The sequence below is a fragment of the Lithobates pipiens genome, unplaced genomic scaffold (genome assembly GCF_037356315.1).
Source record: "Lithobates pipiens isolate NorthernLeopardFrog02 unplaced genomic scaffold, aLitPip1_a1.2 Scaffold_19, whole genome shotgun sequence".
Taxonomy (NCBI): domain Eukaryota; kingdom Metazoa; phylum Chordata; class Amphibia; order Anura; family Ranidae; genus Lithobates; species Lithobates pipiens.
This window is the reverse complement of record NW_027507764.1, coordinates 353,442,674-353,468,657: the sequence shown is the minus strand read 5'-3', so window position 1 is coordinate 353,468,657 and position 25,984 is coordinate 353,442,674. Positions and strand designations below refer to the sequence as shown.

At 40.3% G+C, this 25,984-nt stretch overlaps 1 protein-coding gene across 1 annotated transcript in view; it reads left to right on the top strand.

Moving 5' to 3' along the window:
- The window catches only part of ELOVL2 (ELOVL fatty acid elongase 2), a 157,113-nt gene extending 132,285 nt beyond the window's left edge, over positions 1-24,828 (top strand). Inside the window, exons 4-8 of the mRNA XM_077492190.1 lie at positions 10,217-10,294; positions 12,444-12,615; positions 17,765-17,889; positions 19,631-19,765; positions 24,364-24,828. Of these exons, the coding sequence (XP_077348316.1) occupies positions 10,217-10,294; positions 12,444-12,615; positions 17,765-17,889; positions 19,631-19,765; positions 24,364-24,486 (633 nt within the window). The 3' untranslated portion in view covers positions 24,487-24,828. The remainder of the gene's footprint in view (positions 1-10,216; positions 10,295-12,443; positions 12,616-17,764; positions 17,890-19,630; positions 19,766-24,363) is intronic.
- Positions 24,829-25,984: the final 1,156 nt, after the last annotated feature.

The window sequence follows — 25,984 nt, the reverse complement described above, 5'->3', positions numbered from 1 at the left end:
CCTGTCATTATTTGCTTAGCTCAGCACACGGCCCATCTCTCTTTAGGTCTTATGCCATGCTGGCAGCCATCCTAACGCTACACTAGAAAGTCACAGAGGTAAAAGAGCTGGGCGCCATGCCATAGGTAGTATTATTTTTCTCTTACTGCAATGATTTCCTTGGTATGAACGCTTTTTTGTGATAATGACTCCGGTCAGCAGTGTGAATATGAGCTGTGACAATGGGGATTTTGAACAGGAAGGAGACGCGCTGAAGTGAGACAGTTTTATTAGCACAATGTGCAAGGACATTTCACGCTAGTGGAAAGGATTGATGAACTTTAACAAGGAAAATAATCCGTAAGCTTTGCAGAGTTTAAAGGTCCGTGCACACGATCAGAAAATCGTAAGAAAAATACAGCTTTCTAAGCGCTCGTAGGATAATCTGATCGTCAGTACACAGCTTTCGAGACCCAATCACGACAGTTCATCCGATATTATCCGATGAGAAAAACACGAAAATTCTTCTAGCATTATACCGGATCGCACGATTTTCATTTATTTATTTTATTTCATCAGAACAGTTTTTGTCCGAAAATACACACAATAGTGACCTCTTAATCAAATACCACCAAAAGAAAGTTCTATTTGTGGGGAAAAAAAGGATGTAAATTTTGTTTGGGAGCCGCGTTGCACGACCAGGCAATTGTCAGTTAAAGTGATGCAGTGCTGAATCGCAAAAAGTGCTCTGGTCTTTGGCCAGCCAAATGGTCTGGGGCTGAAGTGGTTAAAGAGGAACTTCAGTCTGCTCAAATAATTTGTAATAAAAACATCTTTCATATCTCCCAACTGTCCCCGATTTCGAGGGACTGTCCTTGATTTGGAGCAATGTCCCTCTGTCCCTCTTTCCTCCACATTTGTCCCTCATTTTGGTCTGATCTATATAGTTGTATATAAAATTCACTTTTTCTCTTTCAAAAAGTGTTTTCCCAGTGCTAAACCTTTCATCCAAATTCTAAATTGCTGCATTAATTTTTAAAAGCCAATATAAAGGAATAGTAGTGTTAAAAAAAGCCCTTTTTAATCCTTTTTTTGATTAATTCACCTTTAAGGGGGTGTGGCAGGGGACATGTTCCATGCCTACATACATTTGCTAGTAGGTGTCCTCCCTCATTTTCATCTCAGAATGTTGGGTGGTATGATCTTTGCCATTTTGAAGCTTCCCTCCAACTACTTTGCATACTATTTTATATATACTGTGATTCTGTAGTCCTCCCACTGTCACCAAAGATAGGGAATTGTTTACTTCCACTGGATGCCATGACATTTCTACTCCCACTGGCCCTAGTCTGCCCCCCCCAAAGTCTGAAGGACAGTAGACTGGCTCTTTGTTTAGAAAGTTTAGAGACCCCTAATCTAAAGGGCGCACAGGAACAGTAACCCCTTTCCCAGGTGCCATGTTTCTAATGAAAACCTGAGAGAGCTCTATGGACAAAAGCATAGCAAGGGGAAGGAGTCTGCTCTGACTTATTGAGTTGCGTGTGTAAATGTCATCTTGAGCTATTGAGCTCTGTATACAGACTTTTTACAGCAGAAAGCAAGGGAAACTGGAAAATGTGTAAGTGAGCCTAAACCACTACCTGCTGCCAGAAAAGGAGAATACACAATAAAAAAGGCCAAGTTCACCTTTTCGCAAAATAAAGAAGGATCAGAAGAGAGATTCTCTTTTGTTGACATGGTCACGCTGACTAATGACTGCTCATCATTGCAAGCATTATGATTGAACACTGTGTAGTGAAGTTTTATATTACAGCAGGTAAATGCAGAGGGGACCTGTGGTGGAGTGTGGTGAAGGAGTTGTGGGTTAGTTAACTTTTTCATTGTTTTTGTGAGGTTAGCATTGTATTTTATATTTACCAAATTTAGAAAAAAATTATTTTTTAGTCCCAAACAAAAAATAATAAAGAAAATATGTACCAAACTACTTATTGGTTAAGTAAGCTATAAAGTTTATATGCTAGAATAACTTTGGACATTTATTTCAGCGTACAGCATTTTTTTTAAATACAGGAACCCTACTGAAGCTTGCTTTATATATATTAATTAGCATTACAATACAGTCTACTTGATTTTTCTTGCACACAGCGGTGACTCTCAGTGCTTACATGCATTGCATGAACAAGTGCTGCTGTCCTGCGGTACTAATAGTTTGGCTGTTCAGAGTATGCGATGTGTGCCAAAGGTCATCAACCCATGAATAGGAGGACAAATGCCAGCTACATTCAGCTCATGAGATTTTTCCAGAATAAATTCCTAACTCTGCAGAGACAAAAATCATGTTTTAGTTTAAATTCAGAACATGCTTGGTTCTTAAGATTTCAGTGTATGGGGGAGCTTGGCATGTGAGCTCAAATGCAAATGTAGAATAAAGGGCTATAATCCCCGCAAGTTACTATAAATACTCCTTTTTCTGTTTCAGTAATGTTCCTGGAGTTTTCAATAATTTACAGGTTGCAAAACATTAGAACAGAAATAGTGCATACTCCTTACAAGATGCTGAAAATAACATTGTGTATAGAAGGCCTCACTGGGCTAGCATACAACGTAATGGTTTCAACTTTTGGAATGTGCACTAGAAGTAACAATCTAAGCAATGTCTCATACCGGGACTAGGGATTAGGGAGTCGAATAACTCAAAAGGGGTATAGTCTATGTGATGGGGAACAGTAAGGAGTAGGCAAAGGGGGAGACAAAATTAAGGAAAATTAGGGAAAGGGGGAGACAAAATTAAGGAACATAGATTTGGGTGGAAGAGTGGAGGGGAAAAAGTGAAAAAAAGCGTGTAGGGTATGAAGTGGGAGGAAAGAGGAGGCAATGCCAATAGTGTGTCATCCAAGGCTCCCAAATGTTGTCTCATTTAGATGGTCTATCATCCAAAGTGTCTGTCATTTTCTAAATACCCTTTTTTAATCTTGCTATATCAGATTTCTATCCAGTTAATAACCATTTAAAAAAATTTAAGGCCAACAGTATGAATCAGTATAAGGTTTTAGGCTGTGTTTGTGTATAGCAGGGATATGCAATTAGTGGACCTCCAGCTGTTGCAGAACTACAAATCCCATGAGGCATAGCAAGACTCTGCCTCTGGGTTTCATGCTTGTGGCTGTCAGAGGCATGATGGGACTTGTAGTCTTGCAACAGCTGGAGGTCCGCTAATTGCAGATCCCTGGTGTATAGGAAGGTCATTACTGAATAATGCCTTCTATGAAGTGGTAAAGGTTTTTTCATCAAAAGAAAAGTTCCTATCCTTTTGCTTCAAAAATCATACTTACCTAGGTGGATGCTGCATCTGTCCTCAGCCGGCTCTAAGACTGAGAACTGAGAGGTCAAAGACCGCTGATCACTCCGTTATCAGAGCTCCGTCAGCCAAAAGTTTTTGACTGTCAGTTAGCGGATTTCTGCTCTGTTCCCCTGCACTCACTGGAGCACTAGGGCTCTGAAGGGGACGAAAGCAGCTGGTTATGGTTCAGGCTCTCAGTGCCTCACTGAAAGGCTGAGCCAGGTGCCGATCCAGGCATGTGGGTGGATCCTGACTTTATTGTTGCAATCTTTCCCCAGCCTGGACCGACTCTGTGACGTCAGCTGACAGTGAGCTTCAGCCAGCTGTCTGCTCAAAACGGGTCATAGAAGTGCAGAACGAACTGCACTTCTATGATCCACAGGAAAAGTACAGCCAATTGAGCTTTGGCTGTACTTCTCCTTTTAAAGGTCTTCTAAATAATAAATTCACCCAGGTCGGTCTCTGCTTTTCATCCATATTTGTAGTATGGACCCTTTTGCATGCTGGTAATGCTGACAATCCCATTGCTTTTATGTGCTTATAAGACTAAAGGCTGATGCAAAGTTTTATTAGTGTCCGTAGTGCATTATTATATTTGAATAGCTGGCTATCATTCCAAACATGCACCTGAAAATAGTGCTTGCTGCTATTTCCCAGCGTGGGTAAGTGGTGGAATTTGTGTTCCACGGTTCTCAGATTGGTAATAGATGGTTACCTTAGCACTCATATGTAGATGGAATTGCTGCCAAAAACTTCCTTTTGAATTTGAAGTGCATCTCTAATGCATGCGTTTGAACACAACATGTAGAAAAGGGCCGTTGTTTGATGCAATCCCTATAAGACATGATTCATCCAACAAAATGCAATGCAAAACCATATAGGTCAAATTTAGCCTGAGAACCGTTATTCACATTACATCACTAAAGTAAATACGAATCTAGAGACTTGTATTCAACATGTGCTTCAAATATAGGAACACATTGCCAATCTATGCAAGCCCTTAATTGGCATTGAGTCAAGCACTTCCCAAACTTCTATATATCACAGAACCAATTTTGCTGTTCCTTGTTAAAGACATGATTTTGCATGCAATATTTGCAAAAATAGGTGTAGTCCACAAATGTGTAGTAACATTACCGTAAATCTTATGCCTTGTACACATGGTCAGACATTCCGTCAACAAAATCCATCGGATTTTTTCCCGATGGATTTTGTGCCAAACTTGTCTTGCATATACGCGGTCGGAAAAAGTTGTCAGAAAATCCGATCGTTCGGAACGAGATGACGTTCGTTTCGTATGACGGGACTACGTAGAGGCTAATAGCCAATAGCTTTGGTCTCGTAATTTAATCTGAGCATGTGTGGCACTTTGTCCATCGGAATTCTCTACAAACGATTGGAAAAAGTCCAATCAGATTTTGTTGTTGGAAAATTTTAGATCCAGCTCTCAAACTTATTCCGTCGAGATTTCCAACGGAAAAAGTCAGATAGGGCCCAGACACGATCAGATTTTCCGACAACATAATCTGATCTGACCTTTTCCGTCTGAAAATCCGACCGTGTGTACAGGGCATTAGAGTGCGGTATTATTATAGGACAGATTTGCAACTGTCTGCCTGAAACTCCCAAACAGACTAGACAAAATTATTCATGAAGAATCGTTTTAAATATTGGAATTTGCATAAGATATAGCATATCCCGCGGCGTGTGTTGGAAGACTCCAAGTTGTGAGTAGCAGGATTCCGTAATGAAATTAGTAATGAATCCGTAACTATTCTTAGCAGAATTGACTTCTCTAATGACAGCTTAACCTGCCATTAGTGGACATGGAATGTTCAGTAATACTTATTACTTCATAGCAAGACTCGCTAGATGTTACAAACACGGTCATCATGGAAATATGCCATACGCCTACATAATGGCAATTTAGCAGCCTGTTAAGACCACTTTAGCCTTCGTGGATGTTTGCCATTCTAAACGTCTTGGGAATTGATTCGGACAATCTTTGTTCAGTAGGCAAATTAGTTATTCTTATACTCTAATTATGTCAGCATTCTTTCCTTAAAACCCTAGGTGCATGGGTTCGATTTAAGTTCTTTATCTGGTGGTTGGCCTTGTGATAGCTTGGGTCTTATGTAGAACTGGATTCCTTCCACAGTCCAAAAATATACTGGCAATTAAAAGCACTCCCACCCATGCTGGCAGTGCCATGTGTGCAGGTGTAGGACTTGTGAATGGTTCTGCCTTCTCTGTACAGGTCTGTGGAATATATGCATACGGTATCCTGTATTATGCGCTAGCAGACTTTCACAACCTTTTAACATACAGGAACACATAAAATAAATTAGGAACATCCTGCTTTTAATTATTATATCTACAGCTCATGGTACATTGGCATGGGCACTAAGTTAATATATAAAATAAAAAGAATAAGAATGTTGCATCCTTAGCATATTTGGCACCATGGGCTGTTTTCTATAATAATAATCATAATGAAACAAATAATAAAGTCCAGAAAAGAATAGCAGACAGTGAATACTGTAGTGTTCCTTCACATTGGTGATCAGTGGGAGAAGGGCCCCTTAATATAGATGGTCTGAAGAAAGAATACGCCTTAAAATAGTAGTCAGTGGGAAGAATATCACCCTTACAAATAATTTAAAAGATTATTGGTGTCAGTTTAAGAAGCAGTAATTGTTAATTGCTCAAGCAACTTCTGTAAGAACCCTAGTGTTCTTGGAAGCATGGTTGAAAAAGACGACCGCCTAACTGGGAAAATAAGTGATTTGTTTGACGTTAAATACCACTGTTATGGCTGCAGCTGGATTCCATAACCCCGGTATTTTCTTTTCTCTGAGGTGCCGGACTTTCAGATAAAAGCTGATTCGCCAAGGAATCACTTTTATTAGCTCCCCCCCCCCCCACCACCACTTCCCAGTGGTTCTTGGGCTTACCGTACCGATCGGTGAGCCCAGGACTCCATGCAACACCATCAGTGGCTTGCTATAGAGATAAGCAATGGCAAAATGGCAGTCAGTCATCTCTATGCCCTTGGCGAACCGGAGCGGCATCATGACGTCACTTCCGGTTCTTAGGTCATGTAAACATGGCTGCTTTTTTTTCTTCTTAACCATTAAAAGTCCACATTTTTCAATGAGCATGACTCAAAAATGTGCTTTACCAAACGGTGGAGCAGAATGTCAAAGGGTTAAAGCAAAAGATTATATATATAAAAATAATCTTTTAATCTTTTGCTTTTAAGGGTAAAGGAGAGATTTGGGGTCTTTTAGACCCCAGATCTCTCCATAAAGAGGACCTGTCATGCTGTATTGTTACCACAAGGGATGGTTACATTCTTTGTGATAGCAATAAGAGTGATCAAAACATTTTTTTAAAGTGTAAAAATTTATAAAATGTAATAACATTTTTTGTAAAGGGAACTGTGATACCGGAAGTGACGTTATCGAGCTCGCTGCTCATTTTTACATTGCCTGTTGTTCATTCATTGTTATGCGATTACCTGTCTTATTTTATTGTAAATCGAATAAATACCCTTCAACTATACTACACTATGGGGCATCCCTCCTGTGCTTAATCTCTGCATATGGTTTACTGGCGAGACCCTCCCATCCCGGATATCTCAAAGGTTATCACTAAAGGGGAACGCTAATGCTGATTATAGGCAGGACACCTATAACAACAAGAGCCTGGGCTACCACGCTAAGACGGTCACCAAGGACCCTAAAGTTATATATTTATATGCTGTTACCTTACAGCAGTAAGGTAAGGGGACACCCATATATTTTATCAGCACGGAGGATTTCACAAATCACTTATCACTAGCAGCACCTTACGGAAGTTTGATCTCCAGCACTTGCACTTTATTACTGGGTTTACAAGAACCACTATATTTTTGCACTATATATATTTTTACAGGAAGAAGTATTTTTATGGACACTGTGATGCATGTTTTTATATGAATTAATTTTGTATGCATGAACTGTGTTTTTTGCATGACCTATTACTTATTTTAAATAATTTATTTCATTACTATTTTCACTTGGGATACATGCACCTTGTTTCACTGATTGAAAGTCTGGCTACTGCTAACACTTACCTATGCATTTTTTGCACATCGCTTTGATGATATAATTTGTTCATGATTAGCCAGGATTGTGTTTTTTCCATATATTTGCTAGCCAGGTAATCGCCAGCACTTGCCTTTAGATATTTATTCTATTTCACGGATTTAAAGTCTGGCTACTGCTAACACTTACCTATTTTTTGCACCTCACTCTGATGATACTATTTGTTCATGATTAGCTAGTATTGTTGTTTTCCATATATTTACTAGCCTGGTAACTGCCAGCACCTGCCTTTAGATATTGATTTTATTCCAATACTGGTCCACTAGGATATCCTACACCTCCATTATCTTATTCTATGTGTATAGCGCACCACTATTCTTTTATCTATATCAAATTTTGTAAAGCGTCTCTGTCCCCGCGTGCTTGCGCACAGTAGTGAATGCATATGTAGGTTATGCCAACATATGTAAACAGTCACCACACATGTGAGGTATCCCCGCAAACATCGGAATAAGAGCAATAATTCTAGCACTAGACCTCCTCTGGTAACTCTAAACTGGTAACCTGTGGAAATTGTTAAAGTGTCACTTATGGTGATTCGTGAAGTATCATAGTTTGGCATCATTCCACAAGTGTGTGCAATTTTGAAGTATGACATGTTAGGTATCTATTTACTTGGCATAACATCATCTTCAATATTATACAAAAAAATGGGGTATATATGTTAATTTTTTTAAATGTATTAAAGTGCATGTCTTCTCAAAAAATTGCGTTTTAAAAACTGTGTGACATAAAAAATTGCAACAACTGCCATTTTATTCTCTAGAGTCTCTGCCAAAATATATATACTGTGTGTGTATATATAATGTTTGGGGGTTCTAAGTAATTTTCTATCAAAAAATACAGATTTTTACTTGTAAACACCAAAGTGTCAGAAGAAGGCCTGATCCCTAAGTGGGTAAAGCGATTTTAAAGTCTTTTTTTTTTTTTAAGATAAGAAACAAGTTTATGCTTACCTGCTCAGTCTGAAACTCCTTATCTCAAGACCGCCACTGATGCTCTTGACTCCTCATCTTCTGAGTGTGCCCCCAGAGCAAGCCACTTGCTCTGGGGGCACACTTGCCTACTCAATTCCAAGCTGGGCTGCCTGTGTCCATAGACACAGCCAGCATGGCTTGGCACCGCCTCCTGTTCTTTTGTCACAATGGCTCCTGCTGCCTCAGCAAATCTGTGAGAGCAGGAGGTAAGGGGAGAGAAGAGCTGCAGACAGGCACAGTGCTGAATCGATTCAGGGTTCAGGTAAATAATGGGGGGGTGAGGGAGATACTGATGCCTAAACATTTACATTTTTGCAAGGAATTCTTTAAGGAAAAAAAAAATTTCAGGTTTTATAACTACTTTAAAGCTATACTATTGACATATCTTACACAAATAGTCCCTCTAGTGGTCAATATTGGGAAGGGGTTCAATCACATTAAAGCAGGGGTCTCAAACTCGCGGCCCGCGGGCCAACTGCGGCCCGCGGGACAATATTTTGCGGCCCCCCGCCTGGAAAAGCACTTAGCCACCTTCCCTCCGGTACTTGAAGAAGATGAAGTCGCCGCTCTGAACGCACTTGGTGCAGGTCAGCCTCCGGCGATGTTACACAGCGGGCAGCGCTCCACCGCCAAGTACAGTACCTCGGCGTCTCACCAGGGGGAGTAAGTGGCGGTGGAGCGCTGCCCGCTGTGTAACACCGCCGGACGCTGACCTGCACCAAGTGCGTTCAGAGCGGCGACTTCATCTTCTTCGATGGGAGGGACACGGAGAGGCAAGTACCAGCCTGTCAGTCACGCTCTCCACGCCTCACTTTTTTTCTTCTCTTTCCCGTTCAGGCGACAGGACGTTCTGCCATTGGAGGCCCTGCATGGGAGGAGGAGACGCAGGGGTTTCTCAATGGGCGTCTCCTTCTCCCTGGCTGTGTTGTGATCCAATCACATCAAAGAGTGTCACAGACAAGGAGTTTTTTTCTTCCTGGCTGTGACTCTCACTGTGATTGGATTGAGGCACATGGAGAAGGAGACGCCCATTGAGAAAATCCGGCGTCTCTTCCTCCTTGATGCTCAGTATTAGCATACAGGGCAAGAAATATACAGGGGGGCACAGCAGAGTGGAGGAGTGCTATTTTTATAAACCAGACAGGTGCGTGCCCACCCTAAAGGTTTTTGTGGAAAACTTGATGCGGCCCAGCCTTACCCAGAATCTACCTCCAGCGGCCCCCAGGTAAATTGAGTTTGAGACCCCTGCATTAAAGTGGAAGTAAACCCATCCATAAAACAGTTTGATTTACGGCACATGCCACATGTGCAGCATCTTGGCAGTTGTAGTTTAAACAGAGGCAAAGATGGCAGCTTCCTTGGCTGAAAACGATAGGGGGGGTTTACTGACACTTTAAAATAAGTGCTGGAATTGATTTTTTTAAAATATTTTTCTGTTTAAATGTCAGTTATAAATAACGTCTTTATTTTACAGTCCGAGCCAAATTTTAGAGCTCTGAAAATGGGTGATGCTCTATGCATTTTTATATGTATCAAAAAGAAGAAAAATACATTCTAGATACAAAATCAGTATATTTGTCATTGGTAGCAGAAATAAGCTCCCACTATGGAAAATATGCTAGTAAGGTTTGTAAAAATGTGTTTCCTGTCCACTTCATCAGTGCAGATGTGATTTTATTTTGTATTCTCTTAAAATGGTTCACATATTTTAAAATTGTATCGTCTATTTGTATTTTGATACAAAAGCACAAACTATATTTATCTTTTTACAGCTTATTCTTTCTACATGGGAAGGAGGCTACAACTTACAATGTCAGAACTTAGACAGTTCGGGAGAAGCAGATGTGCGGGTAAGACATGGTCTGGACATAGCAAGATGAGAAGCCTCCGGGCTGTCATAAATTGACTCAACACAAGTTTACCTAATAGCATACAACATATGCTGATCAGCCATAACATTATGTCCACTAACAGGTTTCATGAATTACATTGAATATCTCGTTACTACATCTGGTTGGTGGAATATTTTAGGCAGCAAGTAAACTGTTGTCCCTGAAGTTGATGAGCTGAAAGCAGAAAAATGGGCATCATAGTTTGTTTGGGATGGGGCTGTGTAGCCACAGACCAGTCAGGGTGTGCATGCTGAGTCCACAGCCAGAAGGGCCTACAATGACCACGTGAGCATCAGAACTGGACCACAAAGCAAAGGAAGAAGGTGGCCTGGTCCAATTAATCAAATTTTTTTTCACATCATGTGGCTGGTCAGGTGTTGTCTGCTTTTCTTACCTGGGGAAAAGTTGGCACCAGGATGCAATATGGCAGGAGACAAGCTGGTGGAGGCACTGTGATGCTTTGGGCAATGTTGGGTAAACTGCATCCATGTGAATGTTACTTGACACACACCACCTACCCAAACATTATTGCTGACCAAGTACACCCCTTAATGGAAACGGTATTCCCTGATGGCAGTATCCTCTTTGAGCAGGATAATGCACCCTGCCACAATGCAAATATGGTTCAAGAATGGTTTGAGGAACATAGCGAGTTTGGGGAGTTGACTTGGCCTCCAAATTCCCCAGATATCCATCTGTGGGATGTGCTGAAAAAACAAGTCCAATATATAAAAGCCCCACCTCGCAACTTACAGGCCTTAAATGATTTGCTACTGTAGGCTTGGTGTCAGCTACCAGAGCATACCTTCAGTGGTCTAGTATAGAGTCCATGCCTTGATGGGTCAGGGCTGTTTTGGCAGCAAAGGTGGGACTTTCTCAATATTGGGCGCATGGGCAAAGTTATGGCTGGTCGGTGTATATTGTATAAAACAAATACTTATCTGCTAAGTTCTTTGTTGGGAATATTGTAGGACAGCAGTGAAAAGATGGTTCCACTTAGCTAAAACGGGAGAGATAAACAACAGACATGTGCAAAATGTCACCAAATAACATCTTTTTGGTATCAAAATTGGAATAAAGTGTGAGCTGTCCTTGAAGATTCCCAGAAAGGTAGTTATTGGGCAAGGGCAAACGCTCGTTTTCCTCAGTCATCCTTCAGAACAGTTCTGGAGAAGAAAATAAATCTAACTATGATGGGAAACCCTCTTGGAGAATTTTACAATTGAAAGTCTGATTATGGCTAAATAGCGGTTTTATTCTGGAATGTCTGAAGTGATCACAAACCATACCAAAGATCTTAGGAGCACATAAAAACACTTCAGTGGCCTACTGCTCCATAAAACACACCAGAGCAATTAAACCAAAAAATTCTAAAGTGTGTACTCTGCTTTGGGTTGGCTTTATACGAAGGGCCTTGTATGGATTGGGGGGACCCCATGCCGTTTTTTTTCTGTGATTTTTTTTTTTACTTTTAATGCCAGAAATTATTTTCTTTACATTCAGCTGGCAGCGGGGAATCCCACTGACAGCTGATGACTCGGTCGCTAAGGACATAGTGGCTTCCCACTACTTAACAACCATGTTTTACTTTTCAATTTTTTACGTTTTTCTTTTACTGTGTATACTGTTTAAAATCCACTAATACACTGTATCACCCTGCTCTGCAAATGCAAGGGGCGACGTCACTTCCAAGATGTGGGCGGAGGAGGCCATTCATTTTTAAGGGCTCACCAATGAACTAAAACCATGCACCTCCAAAACACCTGCATTGCAGCACACTACAATGCATGATAATGTACTACCATACATTATTTGTGTGCTGCATCAAATTTCAGGACTGCTGTGGTGCTTTGGCAGCCCAAATACATTTGTTGCCTTAACGCAACATGCTGTGACGTGCATGCCCTAATGCAGCACAACAGACCAGATAGGTCTGATTGGGCCCTGAATATTTTTGGGAAGGGAAGCCTGTGTTTGAAACAGATGATCTAGCGGAATTTAAAGGTAGCCCTAACTTTACATACTTGAGTAATGGAAGTGTTAATTTCCACCAAAGGTTTTTTTAATGTGTTGCATATAAAGATCACGTGTTCATCTTACTTTACAGGTGGCCAAAGTGCTGTGGTGGTATTATTTTTCCAAAGCAATTGAATTTATGGACACCATTTTCTTTGTTTTACGGAAAAAGAATAGCCAAATCACTTTCCTCCACGTTTATCACCATGCCACTATGTTCAATATATGGTGGTGTGTTCTCAACTGGATTCCATGTGGACAAAGTAAGTGTTAAGCTAAAACAAAATGAGAAATTTATATGAGACTTGCAGTAGCATAAACTGTGTAATCGGTTTTACACTATTTTATTTTAGTATTGAGACGCCAGCCTGTACACGCACATCAACTTTAATGGCATCCCAACCTTCATATGTAGGGTCCAATATTGAGTTGAATCACCCTTTGCAGCTATAGCGGCTTCAACTCCTCTGGGAAGGCTGTCCACAAGGTTTAGGAGTGTGCCTATGGGAATGTTTGACTATTCTTTCAGAAGCACATTTGTGAGGTCAGGCACTGATGTTGGAGAGAAGGCCTGGTTCACATTCCCTGCTCTAATTCATCCCAAAGGTTTTCTATTGGGTTGAGGCCAGGACTAGTGCAGGCTAGTCAAGTTCCTCCACCCCAAACACGCTAATCTTTGTCTTTATGGACCTTGTTTGTGCACTGGTGCGCAGTCATGTTGGAACAGGAAGGGGCCATCCCCAAACTGTTCCACAAAGTTGGGAGCATGAAATTGTCCAAAATGGTTAGGTACGCCTTAAGAGTTCCCTTCACTGGAACTAAGGGGCCAAGCCCAACCCCTGAAAAAACAACCCTGCATCATAATCCCCCCTCTACCAAATGATTTGGACCAGTGCACAAAGCAAGGTCCCTAAAGACATGGATGAGCGAGTTTGAGGTAGAGGAACTTAACTGGCCTACACAGAGGCCTTCTAGTCCAAATCCATGCCTGACCTCACAAATTCTCTTTCTGGAAGAATGGTCAAACATTCCCATAGACGCACTCCTAAACCTTGTGGACAACCTTCCCAGAAGAGTTGGAGCTGTTATAGTTGCAAATGGTGGGCCAACTCAATATTGAACCCTACAGACTAAGACTGGGATGACATTAAAGTTCATGTGTGTTTAAAATAAAAAAACGTACCCCAGAGGCTGATATAAATGGCAGAAATGAATGCAGCTTTTTAATCCATTAGTATACCACTAAATGTATTTTTAAGTGCAAGCAGTGTAAGTGACTACATTTTACTTGGTTTCAACCTCTTGCAGTCCCTGTACAGCAAAGCTTAGACTGGGGGAGGGAGAAGCAGCCAGAGACAGTTATGCAATTTGAATGTTTACGAAGAGTTCAGATTTAAAACGAGCAAGCATACAAGAAGGCATTAAACACAGGCACTGTAAATGGTTACGTCATTGTAAGAAGTTGAGAAAGCTTGACCCAAGATGATCTAATTAATCCAATTAAGACATGTTGATTACACAGATTTTATGGCTAAAAAAAAATCCAGCTTAAGTAAAAATCTAATAAAGTCTTGACACCATTGCTGTAGAACTAGTAAATAATTGGGGTTTGTCCACAAATGTGTTTGCTATAAATATAAAATATTAGAAGAGGTTTAATACACAGTTTAATAAGAAACTATAATAAAGGAGAGAACATTGCCAAGTGATGCTCAACATTAACCATGTACAAAACCACTGGCCTACCTGTCCTAGTAGGAGTTTGACACCGTTTCCTAGTTGTTAATGTTCCACCACATACTAGTCATATATTTCCTGTACACAGAGGAAGTGGAATGGTAAGGGGAGAAATCGGTTAGGTTTGCTCCCCAAAAAACAACACTGACTTTTAACCAGATCTGAACTCCAGCACACCAAGTTTACACTCCAACATACATTCCAGCATAGAGATACGAAACAACATATAGAAAACTATCCAAAACTATTTTCCCTTTCTAAACCACAGACCTGTCAAGTCCCCAGGAAACTTAGGAGTCACTCAGTATTTTGGTTGTCCCCTGGGAGCTTGAGCTCGTCTCTTTCTTTGTGCCCCTGGTGTTCTGTGGACTCGGCACATGTCCGGTACACCAAGGCTACTCATCAGCACTGCAGAGCAGAGTCTTCTTAGATGCTGCACAATGAACTGTCAGTGGAATATTGATCTAGAGCAGGGATATCCAAACTTTATAAACAAAGAGCCAGTTTATTGTCCTTCAAACTTTAAGGGGGCTGGACCGTGGCCAGTGGGAGAAGAAAATGTCCTGGTGTCAGTGGCAAAAAACAATTCCTTATCATTGGTATTAGGGGGGGGGGGGGGGAGTATAGGTGCCCTACGATTGGTGTCTGTGGGAGGAATAGTGCCCCATCATTGGTATCAATGGGAGGAATAGTGCCTTATCATTGGTGTCAGTGGGAGGAATAGTGCCCCATCATTGGTATGGGAGGAATGGTGCCCAACTGTCAAGAACTCTGTCCCACTGTTACTGACAGTGGGGGGTATAATAGCTCAAAGACTGAATAAAAGCAAGCAAAGAGCCGCAGTCTCCAGACCACTAATGTGGAAGAACAGAGACTGGTCTCGTGGTGGCTGTCCCCCATGGCACAGGTAAATCATTGAGCTGGACAGCTCCAGTCAATTTTGAGTGGGAAAGGTGTTAACCTCTTAAGTGTTTACTTCTGCCGCCAGTGAACTAGATAGGAAGTCAAGGGGAAATCTCTTCTACAGAGAAATAAACAGAACAGGAAATAAGGGGAAATCTCCCAAATGAGGGAACACTTAAAATAATATAGATCATTTATTGAAAATTAAGCAATACAGTCAAAGTAAGTGACTAATCTTAGATTACAGCTGACCCTTGATGCACTTGTTGTTATTCACTCTGTAAATCACACTTTTCTGGTAAATGCTAGGATGTAAAGACTCCTTTGTGTTATGTTATGTTTCTCGCTTTGCCTGTATGCTTGTTGAAAAAAAATATATAAAAAAAAAGGGGGGGGGGGGCACCTGGAAAACTCAGTCTCCTGGGGGCTCAACCAAATCTACAATGGTCTCCTGTGATGCTGTGAACTTCCTGCAGAATAAGCACATGTTCTTCTGGTACTTGTTCCCATATACTAAACTTCAAGGAATGGAGGGATGAAGCAGAGACTGATATATGGACACATTTTGGGGATTGGATGAATACTGTGAAAAGAATCTTGAATGTTTTGTTAATTTATTTAAATGAAATGGCATGCATTTTGTTTAGTGTAGCCACACCATGCTATATACCACTACCGTATCAACTTGGTAAACTTCTCCCAGGGTTCCCTAAATCCATTTCTGTCCTACAGAATTGCACAACCTAGATGGTGTTTGGGATTGTGTTACTTTGTAGCCACGGGGGAATCATATATTCCAACAACAAATATTACACCTCCATTCTCTTTGCACCACCATGTTTTGTGAATTGCGTTTTTTACCTGCTATTGGGTATGCCGCACAAGAGTGTCAGATAGTTGGACCAACCTCCTTTTCCTTTATGGCTTGTTCATACTTGCTAAAAATACTGACGCTAAACAAACATGCCTATAGTGTTTATGCAAGTATTTAGTTGACTTTGCACCACGTTTAACGCGCTTTAAAAGGGGAGTTAAAAAATCATCCCTAAATGCCCTATGCACATTTGACAAGCATTAACAATGCACCCCCAGATGCCTAGGTTTTTTCATGGCTACTATGAATAAGGCCTAACACTCTGCAAACATTTCACAAATTGCAAACTCTCTACAACAGTGTTTCTCAAACTTTTTTGTCTTGTGGCACACCAAAAAGATCTAAACATCTTCACGGCATACCTCAAAAGATTTAAAATTTTTTGGGGAGGACAACATATTTATTTTTACATATATATTTATTTTTAAGTTTCTGGGGAAGGATGTGCCTGCTTTCGAGTGCAAATCAGATTGAAGCGCTTGTAATCTTCTTTGTACTTTCACTTGCTATCTTGCTTTTCATTTAACAGTTTCTCTTTCAGAGTTGCAGACTTGATTAAGTATTTCTCCATTGCTAAACAATGAATAAATGTTATTTATAAGCATCAAAGTTAGAATGGAACGGCCTCTATTATTATAATATAATTAGAGTGATCAAGTTCTCCCGAGATCTCGCACAAGTATTGCATTACATAAGGAACCAATGAATGGCCGACTCAACAGAAATTGCATTTATATATATATAATGTTACTTTTTTTAACTTTTGCAACATTGATTTATCATTACATTTTTCAATATGTTTAAGATTTCAAAACTCTAGCAATTATAAATATTTTTCAAAACTCCCACTGCACACTGTTTGAGAATCACTGCTCTACAAGCACATACCGGTATGTTTATGGTGCATTACCAAAGAAGGAGTCGAGATGCTTCAACTCCTTCTAAATTCCACATGAAGTTCCATTTTTGAAGCACAGCAACACAAAGCAAACTCTTCATGTCTTGATAATGTTGACAAACACTTTGTGCTGTCCATATTATCAATTGCAGGCTGCTTTACTTGGAGTTTGGGGCACATTTTTAACTTTTCACAAACTCCTTTTAATGTCAGTGTGAACAGGGCCTTACAGCAGGTATCACTAAAATGTGGACCATGGTCCAGACCCAGATGGGAGGGGGAGTTCTATCTGGGCCACCAGCCAGGCTGCAGCATAGGTTCCCCCCCACTCTGCAGTGATTAGTTGTTAGAACCTCAGTATCATAATAACCAAAGACGTCATGCGTGTGCCCTGCCTCCAGCATCACAGGTGGATGGAAGTGTCAAGTCATGCAGCCTGCTCTTCCTCTCAGCTCCTGCCTTTTCCCTGCCCGTCACTAAAAGGTATGGCACTGTGATGGGGACACCCGATGTAAGGGGGGTACTTGGACCTCTGCTAGAAGCAAATTCAAATTACAGGACCTCTATGAATTATAATGGAACAACCCTGGTTTACAACATAAGTCCAGATTAGACAGACCATGCAGTTTTGGAATATTTCAAAGAACTTTCATCATCAATCCATTTGTTATATGTATTCTAGAGAAGAGAGGAGGTAAAAAAACATGGCACCGAGGCAGAAGTAGCTATTTTTTAGCCTGGCTACACTGCTGAAATTGGATTAATTGAAAGTTGTGTGATACTGCACATTATTCTTTGTAGTATGCAAATAAATAGTGCCTCTTACCTAGATAGTAGTCTAATATATAACAGTAATTCTGACTTTTTTTTTTTTTTTACTTTCCAGGTAATTGTATCACAATCAAACGTATTACTTTAGTAAAACACTGTTTTAGACTCTGTTATTTCTTGTATAGCATTTTCTATAATATGTCTCCGTTTCCTTCAAATGCTAATACAGGTTTCTTTGGACCTACCCTGAACAGTTTCATCCATGTTCTCATGTATTCCTACTATGGCCTATCAGTTATTCCATCCATGCACAAATACCTCTGGTGGAAGAAGTATCTTACTCAGGCCCAGCTGGTAGGTAATGTCCATACACTAAAAACAAATAATTCCAACACTACCAGAGTAGAATTTCTTTAGACAGCAACCCTTTAAGCAAGTCTATCTCTATGCACTCTTCCCAGTCCCGTCATTGAAAATTGTACTAGGAATGAATTTTTAAAGGTTCCCAGACATAGCACAATTAAAAATACAAATTTACTACACAATTTCACAATAAAATAAAAACATAGGTATAGATAAAACAATGAACAAGCTGCTACAGGAATGTTCAAAAATTCCTCCATCACAATACAATAATTCCCCAACGGTATCCCACATCAAGTAATTACAACATACAGATATGTATATATGATAAATAGCAGGTGCTCAACCACAGAGCTGACACGCTGACTTAAAAACAAAAGCCTTTCTACATTGGGGATATCCAGATGGGGAAATATATATATCTCAGCGCATTTCGCCTGAACACCCGCTTCTTCACAGTGAAGGGAAAGAACCTAAAAGTACTATGAACAATAGCAAAATATTAGCTGATATCATAACATACATAACAAAACAGTGTTGCGCTTCCTAGATAACTACCAATAAATCCTTACATGAGAATAAATTATTAACTTGCTAGCAAGATACTGAGTGCACAATAGAATATTCGTGTCCCCTAACTGGGAATAGTGAACAATACACAATAATGAAATATACGTGTTCCCTAAATGGGAATAGTGAACAATAGACAATAAAGATAAAGTCCACACACTAAAAAAAAAAAAAAAGGAATTGAATAAAAATAAGAGTCCAAATGCACAAATATAATCCTCAGAGTCTTTTGCACAAAAACACACAACACACCACCAGTGCATAAATGTTGACAATGCAAGTGCTCGCCTCCACCTCAATATCCTAGCCACTCACCTCATGTTCTGACCCCTGTTTCACCAGAAGGTCAGAAAAAGCAGGTTCCCTCTCTGGGATACAAATGGATCAGCTGGTCATGGAACTCCTATTCCTTATGTGCTGCCTCCGGGCTGATTGGATGGATACCAGCCAGTACAAACTCCCTCAATGGGGTCCGGTGCACATAGGAATAGAAAAGGAAAAATCTAGTGCTCTCTGTATAACAAAACGGTGTATTTCCCCATTAGAACGTTACTCACAAACGCAGCACTTAAGCAGTGTGGGCTCAGGATGCATAGAAACGACAAGATGCTCGCGGGATGACGCTGCTACTGCGACTCCTTCCCCCTATATAGTCCTGATCCCGCACTTCTTAAGTGCTGTGTTTGTGAGTAATGCTTTAATGTTTTCAGTAGCCAATAACTACCGTCTCCTAGTTGAATCTGAGCATGCATGAGTTTTTGCGTGTCGGAATTGCATACACACAATCAGAACTTTTTCCGTCTGGAACATGCTCTGAATCTTTTGTTGGCGGAAATTCGGCCAGCAAAATTCCGATGGAGCATACACACAGCCGCATTTTCCGACGAAAAGCTCTCATCGGTCTTTGACTGGCCAAAATCCCGACCGTGTGTACGCAGCATCAGAAGTATATTAATAAAACAATGAAGCAATTAATCTGACTGTAACCATTCACTGCTAGTAAATATTCCTGATGCATCCTTTTTAATACTCAGTGATTCAACACCAGTGAATGTTTGGTGAAATTTATAAAGTTGCCCCTTGTTGTTACAAGAATTACTGCAACGAATGAATACTAGAATGATGTAGAGCAAATGATGATGTCGTTTTGTCTGTTTTTCAGATTCAGTTTGTGCTCACCATCTCTCACACGCTCAGTGCGGTGGTTAAACCCTGTGGGTTTCCTTTTGGATGTCTAATATTCCAGTCATCCTATATGACTACATTGGTCATATTATTTGTAAACTTTTATCTAAAGGTAAGACATGGCAAAACCAAAGCACAACTCATCATAGATCCACTTGATCAAAATCAAAAAAGTTAAGACTTAATTTCAGATCTTTAGAAATGCTTATTAAATTTGTTAGATGCAAAGCACAAACACCTTTGTATGACAGTCGTCTTGTCATGAGACAATTAGTTGGGCTGCCATTTCTAGTCTTCATCTGAAAATGCCAGTTGCCTGGCCATATCTGGCTCAAGTGCTTCTGGCTCCCAGACTCAGAATAGACCTGCATGAAGGCTGAATGTAAAAATTTAAATAAATATTTGGCGGCAAAAAATGTGTGAAAAAAATAGAGAGTGGTTCCCCCCCAGGTCCATACCAGGCCCTTCAGGGAAGAAACAAGAGAACGGAAGTTAAAACCACAAATTTGAGGAATAAAAAAAAAGTGTGATATCCAGTCAGTGGATTATATTTTATTATTTAATGTGAATTACTGCCAGTGAGTCTATGGGGCAGTATACAGTGGATATAAAACATCTACCCCTGTTAAAATGTCAGGTTTCCATGACGTTAAAAAAATGAGACAAACAAATAATTTCAGAACCTTTTCAACCTTTAATGTGACCTATAATCTGTACAACTCAATTGCACAGTGCACAAACTGAAATCTTTTTTTTTTTTGGGGGGAGGGGGTTAAAAATAAAAAAATCTGGTTGCATAAATGTGCGCACCCTCTTCTAACTGGGGATGTTTCTGTGTTCAGAATTAAGTAATCACATTCAAACTCATGTTAAATGGGAGTCAGTACACACCTGCCTTCATTTAAAGTGCCTCTGATTAACCCTAAATAAAGTTGAGCTGTTTTAGTAGGTCTTACCTGACATTTTCTTAGTCGCATCCTATAGCAAAAGCCATGGTTCGCAGAGAGCTTCCAGAGCATCAGAGGGATCTCATTGTTAAAAGGTATCAGTCAGAAGAAGGGTAAAAAATTATTTCCCAGGCATTAGACCATGAAACACAGTGAAGACAGTCATCAAGTGGAGTAAATATGGCACAACAGTCACATTAAAAGAACTAGACGTCTCATCAAAATTGATGAAAAGATGAGAAGAAAACTGGTTAGGGAGGCTGCCAAGAGGCCTACAGCAGCATTAAAGGAGCTGCAGGAATATGTGGCAAGTACTGACTGTGTGGTACATGTGACAACAATCTCCTGTATTCTTCATATGTCTGGGCTATGGGGTAGAGAGTGGCAAGACAGAAGCCTTTTCCTTCTGAAGAAAAACATCTAAGCCCGACTAAATTATGCAAAAACACATCTGAAGTCTCCCAAAAGCATGTGGGAAAATGTGTTGTGGTCTGATGAAATCAAGGTTGAACATTTTGGCCATAATTCCATATAAGATATGTTTGACAAAAAAACTAAAAACTGCACATTACCAAAAGTGGCCTTAGGCAAGGTAGAGAGAATTATGAACAGTTCCAAATACAAGTCAATATTGGCACAAAACCTTCAGGCTTCTGCTAGAAGAGAAACGTCATCTTTCAGCATGACAACGACCCAAAGCATACATCCAAATCAACAAAAGAATGGCTTCACCAGAACAAGAAGTTTTGGAATGGCCCAGACAGAGCCCAGACCTGAATCCTATTGAAAATCTGTGGGGGGGGGGGGGGGGGATCTGAAGAGGGCTGTGCACAGGAGATGTCCTCGCAATCTGACAGATTTGGAGTGTTTTTGCAAAGAGTGGGCAAATATTGCCAAGTCAAGATGTGCCATTCTGATAGACTCATACCCAAAAAGACTGTGCTGTAATAAAATCAAAAGGTGCTTCAACAAAGGATTAGGTACTGCGTTTTTTGATTCACTATATATAGCCCGTTGCTGAAGGCGGCGTCCTTAACAACCAATGAGTCATCACCTGTCAGCAGGCTTGCCCGCTGAAAGCTGAATGTTAAAAAAAATAATAATTTCCGGCAAAAAAAAATAATAATAATAAAATTAAAATTCACAAAGAAAGGGGACAAGCGAGCGCCCCCCCCCCCTCCCTTCTCCTTAACCCACATGCCCTCAACATGGAGGGGTGGGTGCTTTGGGGCAGGAGAGCTCTGAGCCCCCCCCCCCAACCCAAAGCACCTTGCCCCCTATGTTGATGGGGACAAGGGCCTGTTCCTGACAACCCTGGCCGGTGGTTGTCTACTTGCCCCTACCCATTCACCAAAAAAGCAGTGAAATGTAAAAAAAAAAAAAAAAAAGCTGGTTTTTGACAAGTCTTTTATTAAAAAAAATAGCTCCGAGCTGTCTTCTCCCCGAGCCATCTTCTCCCAACGCCATCTCTCCCAGTGCTGTCTCCCCAAGCTGTCTTCTGTGTGGTTTCCTACACAGATGTTTATACAAATCACCCTCCGAAGTCACCAAAAAGTAGTAAAGGAACTACTTTTGGGAATCGGTGCTCCAATGTGAACCTAGGCTTAGAGGCAGAAAAAAAGCTGGTGTGCATTTTTCAGAGGGGTTTTTTGGCAGCAAAAAAATGCTAAACACTCCTAAACACCTGTACAAAAACGATCTTGTTTCTGCCAAAAGAACTGGCAATTTTTAAGCCCAGTGTGTTGTGTTAAGTCAGTCTGTTCACTTGAATGTACTGCCAGTCCAGATGTACTAAAAGTGGTACATGAAGCATTTCCAGCAGCACACAAAAATCCTCACCATAATAAAATATTACCTGCAGATTTTAAATAGTCAGGGGTTGATTTACTAAAACTGGAAAGTGCAAAGTGTTGCTGCTCTGCATATAAATCAATCAGCTTCCAGGTTTTTTGTCAACTGAATTGAACAAGCTGAAGTTAGAAGCTGATTGGCTACCATGCACAGCTGCACCAGATTTTGCACGCTCCAGTTTTAGTAAATCAACCCCTAAGCATTATTGGCACCAATGAGTTTAGTGCTTGTATTCTTTACAATGTAAATTACTCCAGCTACCATACACTATAACGCAACAACAGAGAGCAGAAATTATGAGTCTGTCATTTATCATAGGTGTATTTTAAATGATAGGGACAGAAAATCAACCAAAAATCCAGAGAAAACACATGAAACAAATGCCATAAAGTGAGTTCAGTGAGTAAAATAAGTATTTGATCCATGAGTAAAACATGATTAGTACTTGGTGGAGAAACCCTTGTTGACAAGCACAGAGGTAAGCTGTTTGGCACACATCTCAGGAGGGATTTTGGTCCACTCCTCTTTACAGATCTTTTCTAAATCTAAATTTAGATGCAATACAGATCTACATCTAAAAAGGTTTCTTGGCTGTCTCTTGGCTACTCAAAGTTTCAGCTGCCTCCATAAATTTTCTATAGAATTTAGGTCTGGAGACTGACTAGACCACTCCATGACTTAATGTGCTTCTTCTTGAGCCACTCCTTTGTGTTGCCTTGGCGGTATGTTTTGGGCCATTGTCATGCTGGAAGACCCATCTTCAGTGTTCTTGCTGAGGGAAGAAGGTTCTCATCCAAGATTTTACAATACATGGCCCCATCCATTGGCCCCTCAATGCAGGAAAATCGGCCTGTACCTTTAGGAGAGAAAGAGCCCCAAAGAATCATGTTTCCCTACCTGTAGGGAAGGTTTTCTTAGAGTCGTAGTCTTTTCTTTCTCTAAACATGGCAAGTTGAGTTAATGCCAAAGAGCTCAATTTTGGTCTCATCTGACCACAGCACTTTCTCCCATCCTTCTCTGAATTATTTAGATGTTTACTGGCATGACTGTACATGTGCCCGAGTCATGTTTGGAGGAAGAAAAATGCTGACTATGACCCTAAAAATACCATCTCTACAGTCCAGCATGGAGGTGGAAACATTATGCTTTGGGGCTGTTTCTCTGGTAGAGGTACAGACCGACTTTGCCACACTGAAGGACCAAGTATTGTAAAACCTTAAATGAGAACCTTCTTTCCTCAGCTAGAACACAGAAAATGGGTCATGGATGGGTCTTTCAGCATGCCAATGACCCAAAACATACCACCAAGACAACAAAGGAGTGGCTCAAGAAGAACCACATTAGGGTCATGGCGTGGCCTAGCCAGTCTCGAGGCCTTAATCCTATAGAAAAAAGAGGGAGCTGAAACTTCAAGTTGCCAAGCGACAGCCAAGAAACCTTAAGGGTTTAGAGATCTGTAAAGAAGAGTGGACCAAAATCCCTCCTGAGATGTGCGCAAACCTGGTCACTAACTACAGGAAACGTCTTACCTCTGTGCTTGCCAATAAGGGTTTCTCCAAGTACTAAGTCAGGTTTTGCTTGCGGATCAAATACCTATTTTACTCACTGAACTGCAACTCAATTTATAACATTTGTATCGTGTTTTTTTCTGGATTTTGCTTGATATTTTGTCTCATTTAAAATACACCTATGATAAAAATTATAGACCCTTAGTTTCTTTGTAAGTAGGCAAACTTACAAAATCTGCATGGGATCAATTATTTCTCTCTAGCTGGCAGGGAAGATTTGCAAGTGGTGTACATTGGTAAAAAGTAAAACTTGGTAACATTGGTAAAAAAAATTGCAGAGTGCATTATAAAACAAATTGTACAAATATTACAGGCTTCCTTTTCCTTCTCTCTTTTTTTTTTAGACATACAAGAAATCGTCAAAATCCGATCCTAATAGAACAGCAGCCAGCTTAGATCTGAAAAATGGATATCACAAGGACTTAATGAACGCAAGCAATGGTTTTGTGCACAAGAAACACAATTAGTATACGAAGACTATAAAATAGAAGATAAAGCCCGTTTACATTTTTATTTAAACAGGCTGATAGGCTTCCTCTTAACTACTGACCAAATCCAATTTATGTTCAAAGATTTTTTTCATAATGAATACCCCAAATTATTTTGATATGTAGGATACAATAGTAAAGCACCAGGTGCTTTATTTTCTCTAAATGTCATCATACCAATAATCAAGATGAAAAGTATTTCGAATTGTAGTCCAGAAAATGCCTTATAACAGCCCACTGACGTTCTTTTACATGTTTTAACAATTTTTAATTTAATGTAGGCCTTTGTATGCACTAAAATTTAAATTCTGTGAAAAGAAAGACTTCTTGCTTATTACTTTAAGTTAACCAGTTAGATTGTTTCTTTTAACTAACTTTTTTGATTGAGTGCATTTTGTGTATATATACACACAGATAAGGGGTTTCAATGCATTGTTTGCGATAGCCTGGAGTTTGACACTCTTAAGTTGAATGTTTCTGAGCCTAAAAAGCACAGTCAATTACAATCGATGATGACCTTAAAAAGCAGGTCCAAATAATGTATTTTCTGATTTAACGTTTAGGAAATCTGATGACAAGCCTTGCCCCTCAATGCAGCTATCACTACTATACCACAGGATTATTAGTTTATATATAAAAATGTACAAAAAACAATGTGATCCTACCCAACTCTATTCATTTTTATAATACAGGACTTATATAGTGCCAACAGTTTGCGCACATCGTTTTACATTATAAAGAGAGACAATACAGCAACATTACAATTCAATACAAGAGGTTTAGGAGGGCCCTGTTCCTGGGAGCTTACAAACTAATAGGTAGGGGCTGGTAAAACAAAATGTAATTACTGAGAGGGATGAACTGATGAGAGAAATTAAAGATTTGGTTATTAGCCGAATGCAGGATAGGCTTCCCTAATGAGATGAGCTTTCAGGGATTGCCTAAAAGTGGACAGAGTAGGAGATTGTCGGACAGATTGGGCTATGGAGTTCAAGAGGATGGGAAAGGCTCTGGAGAAGTCCTGTAGATGAGCATGGGAGGGGAAGACAAGGGAGCTAGAGAGCAGGTGGTCTTGGAAGGAGTGGATAAGACAATGAGTGATAATTAGAAGCAAGATTAGTGATGATGCTCAAGGCAGCACTGTAAAAGGCTTTGTATGTTATTGGTAATATTTTGAATTTTAATAATTGGGCAATGGGAAGACAGTTGAGGGATTGACAGAGAGGGGAGGCAGACACTGAACATTTGGTAAGTTGGATGAGTCTGGCAGCAGCCATTATTGAAGATGGGATAGATGGCCTGCGAATAGGTAGGCCTATGAGGAGAGAGGTACAAGAGTAAAAGGCAAGAGAGAACAAGGGAGTGAATAATTATCTTACTGGTTTCAACAGTTAAAAAAGGGGCGTATTTTGGAGACATTACAGTCTACAAGAATTGGGCACGGATTGGATTTGGGGTTGAAAAACTATAGCAACTG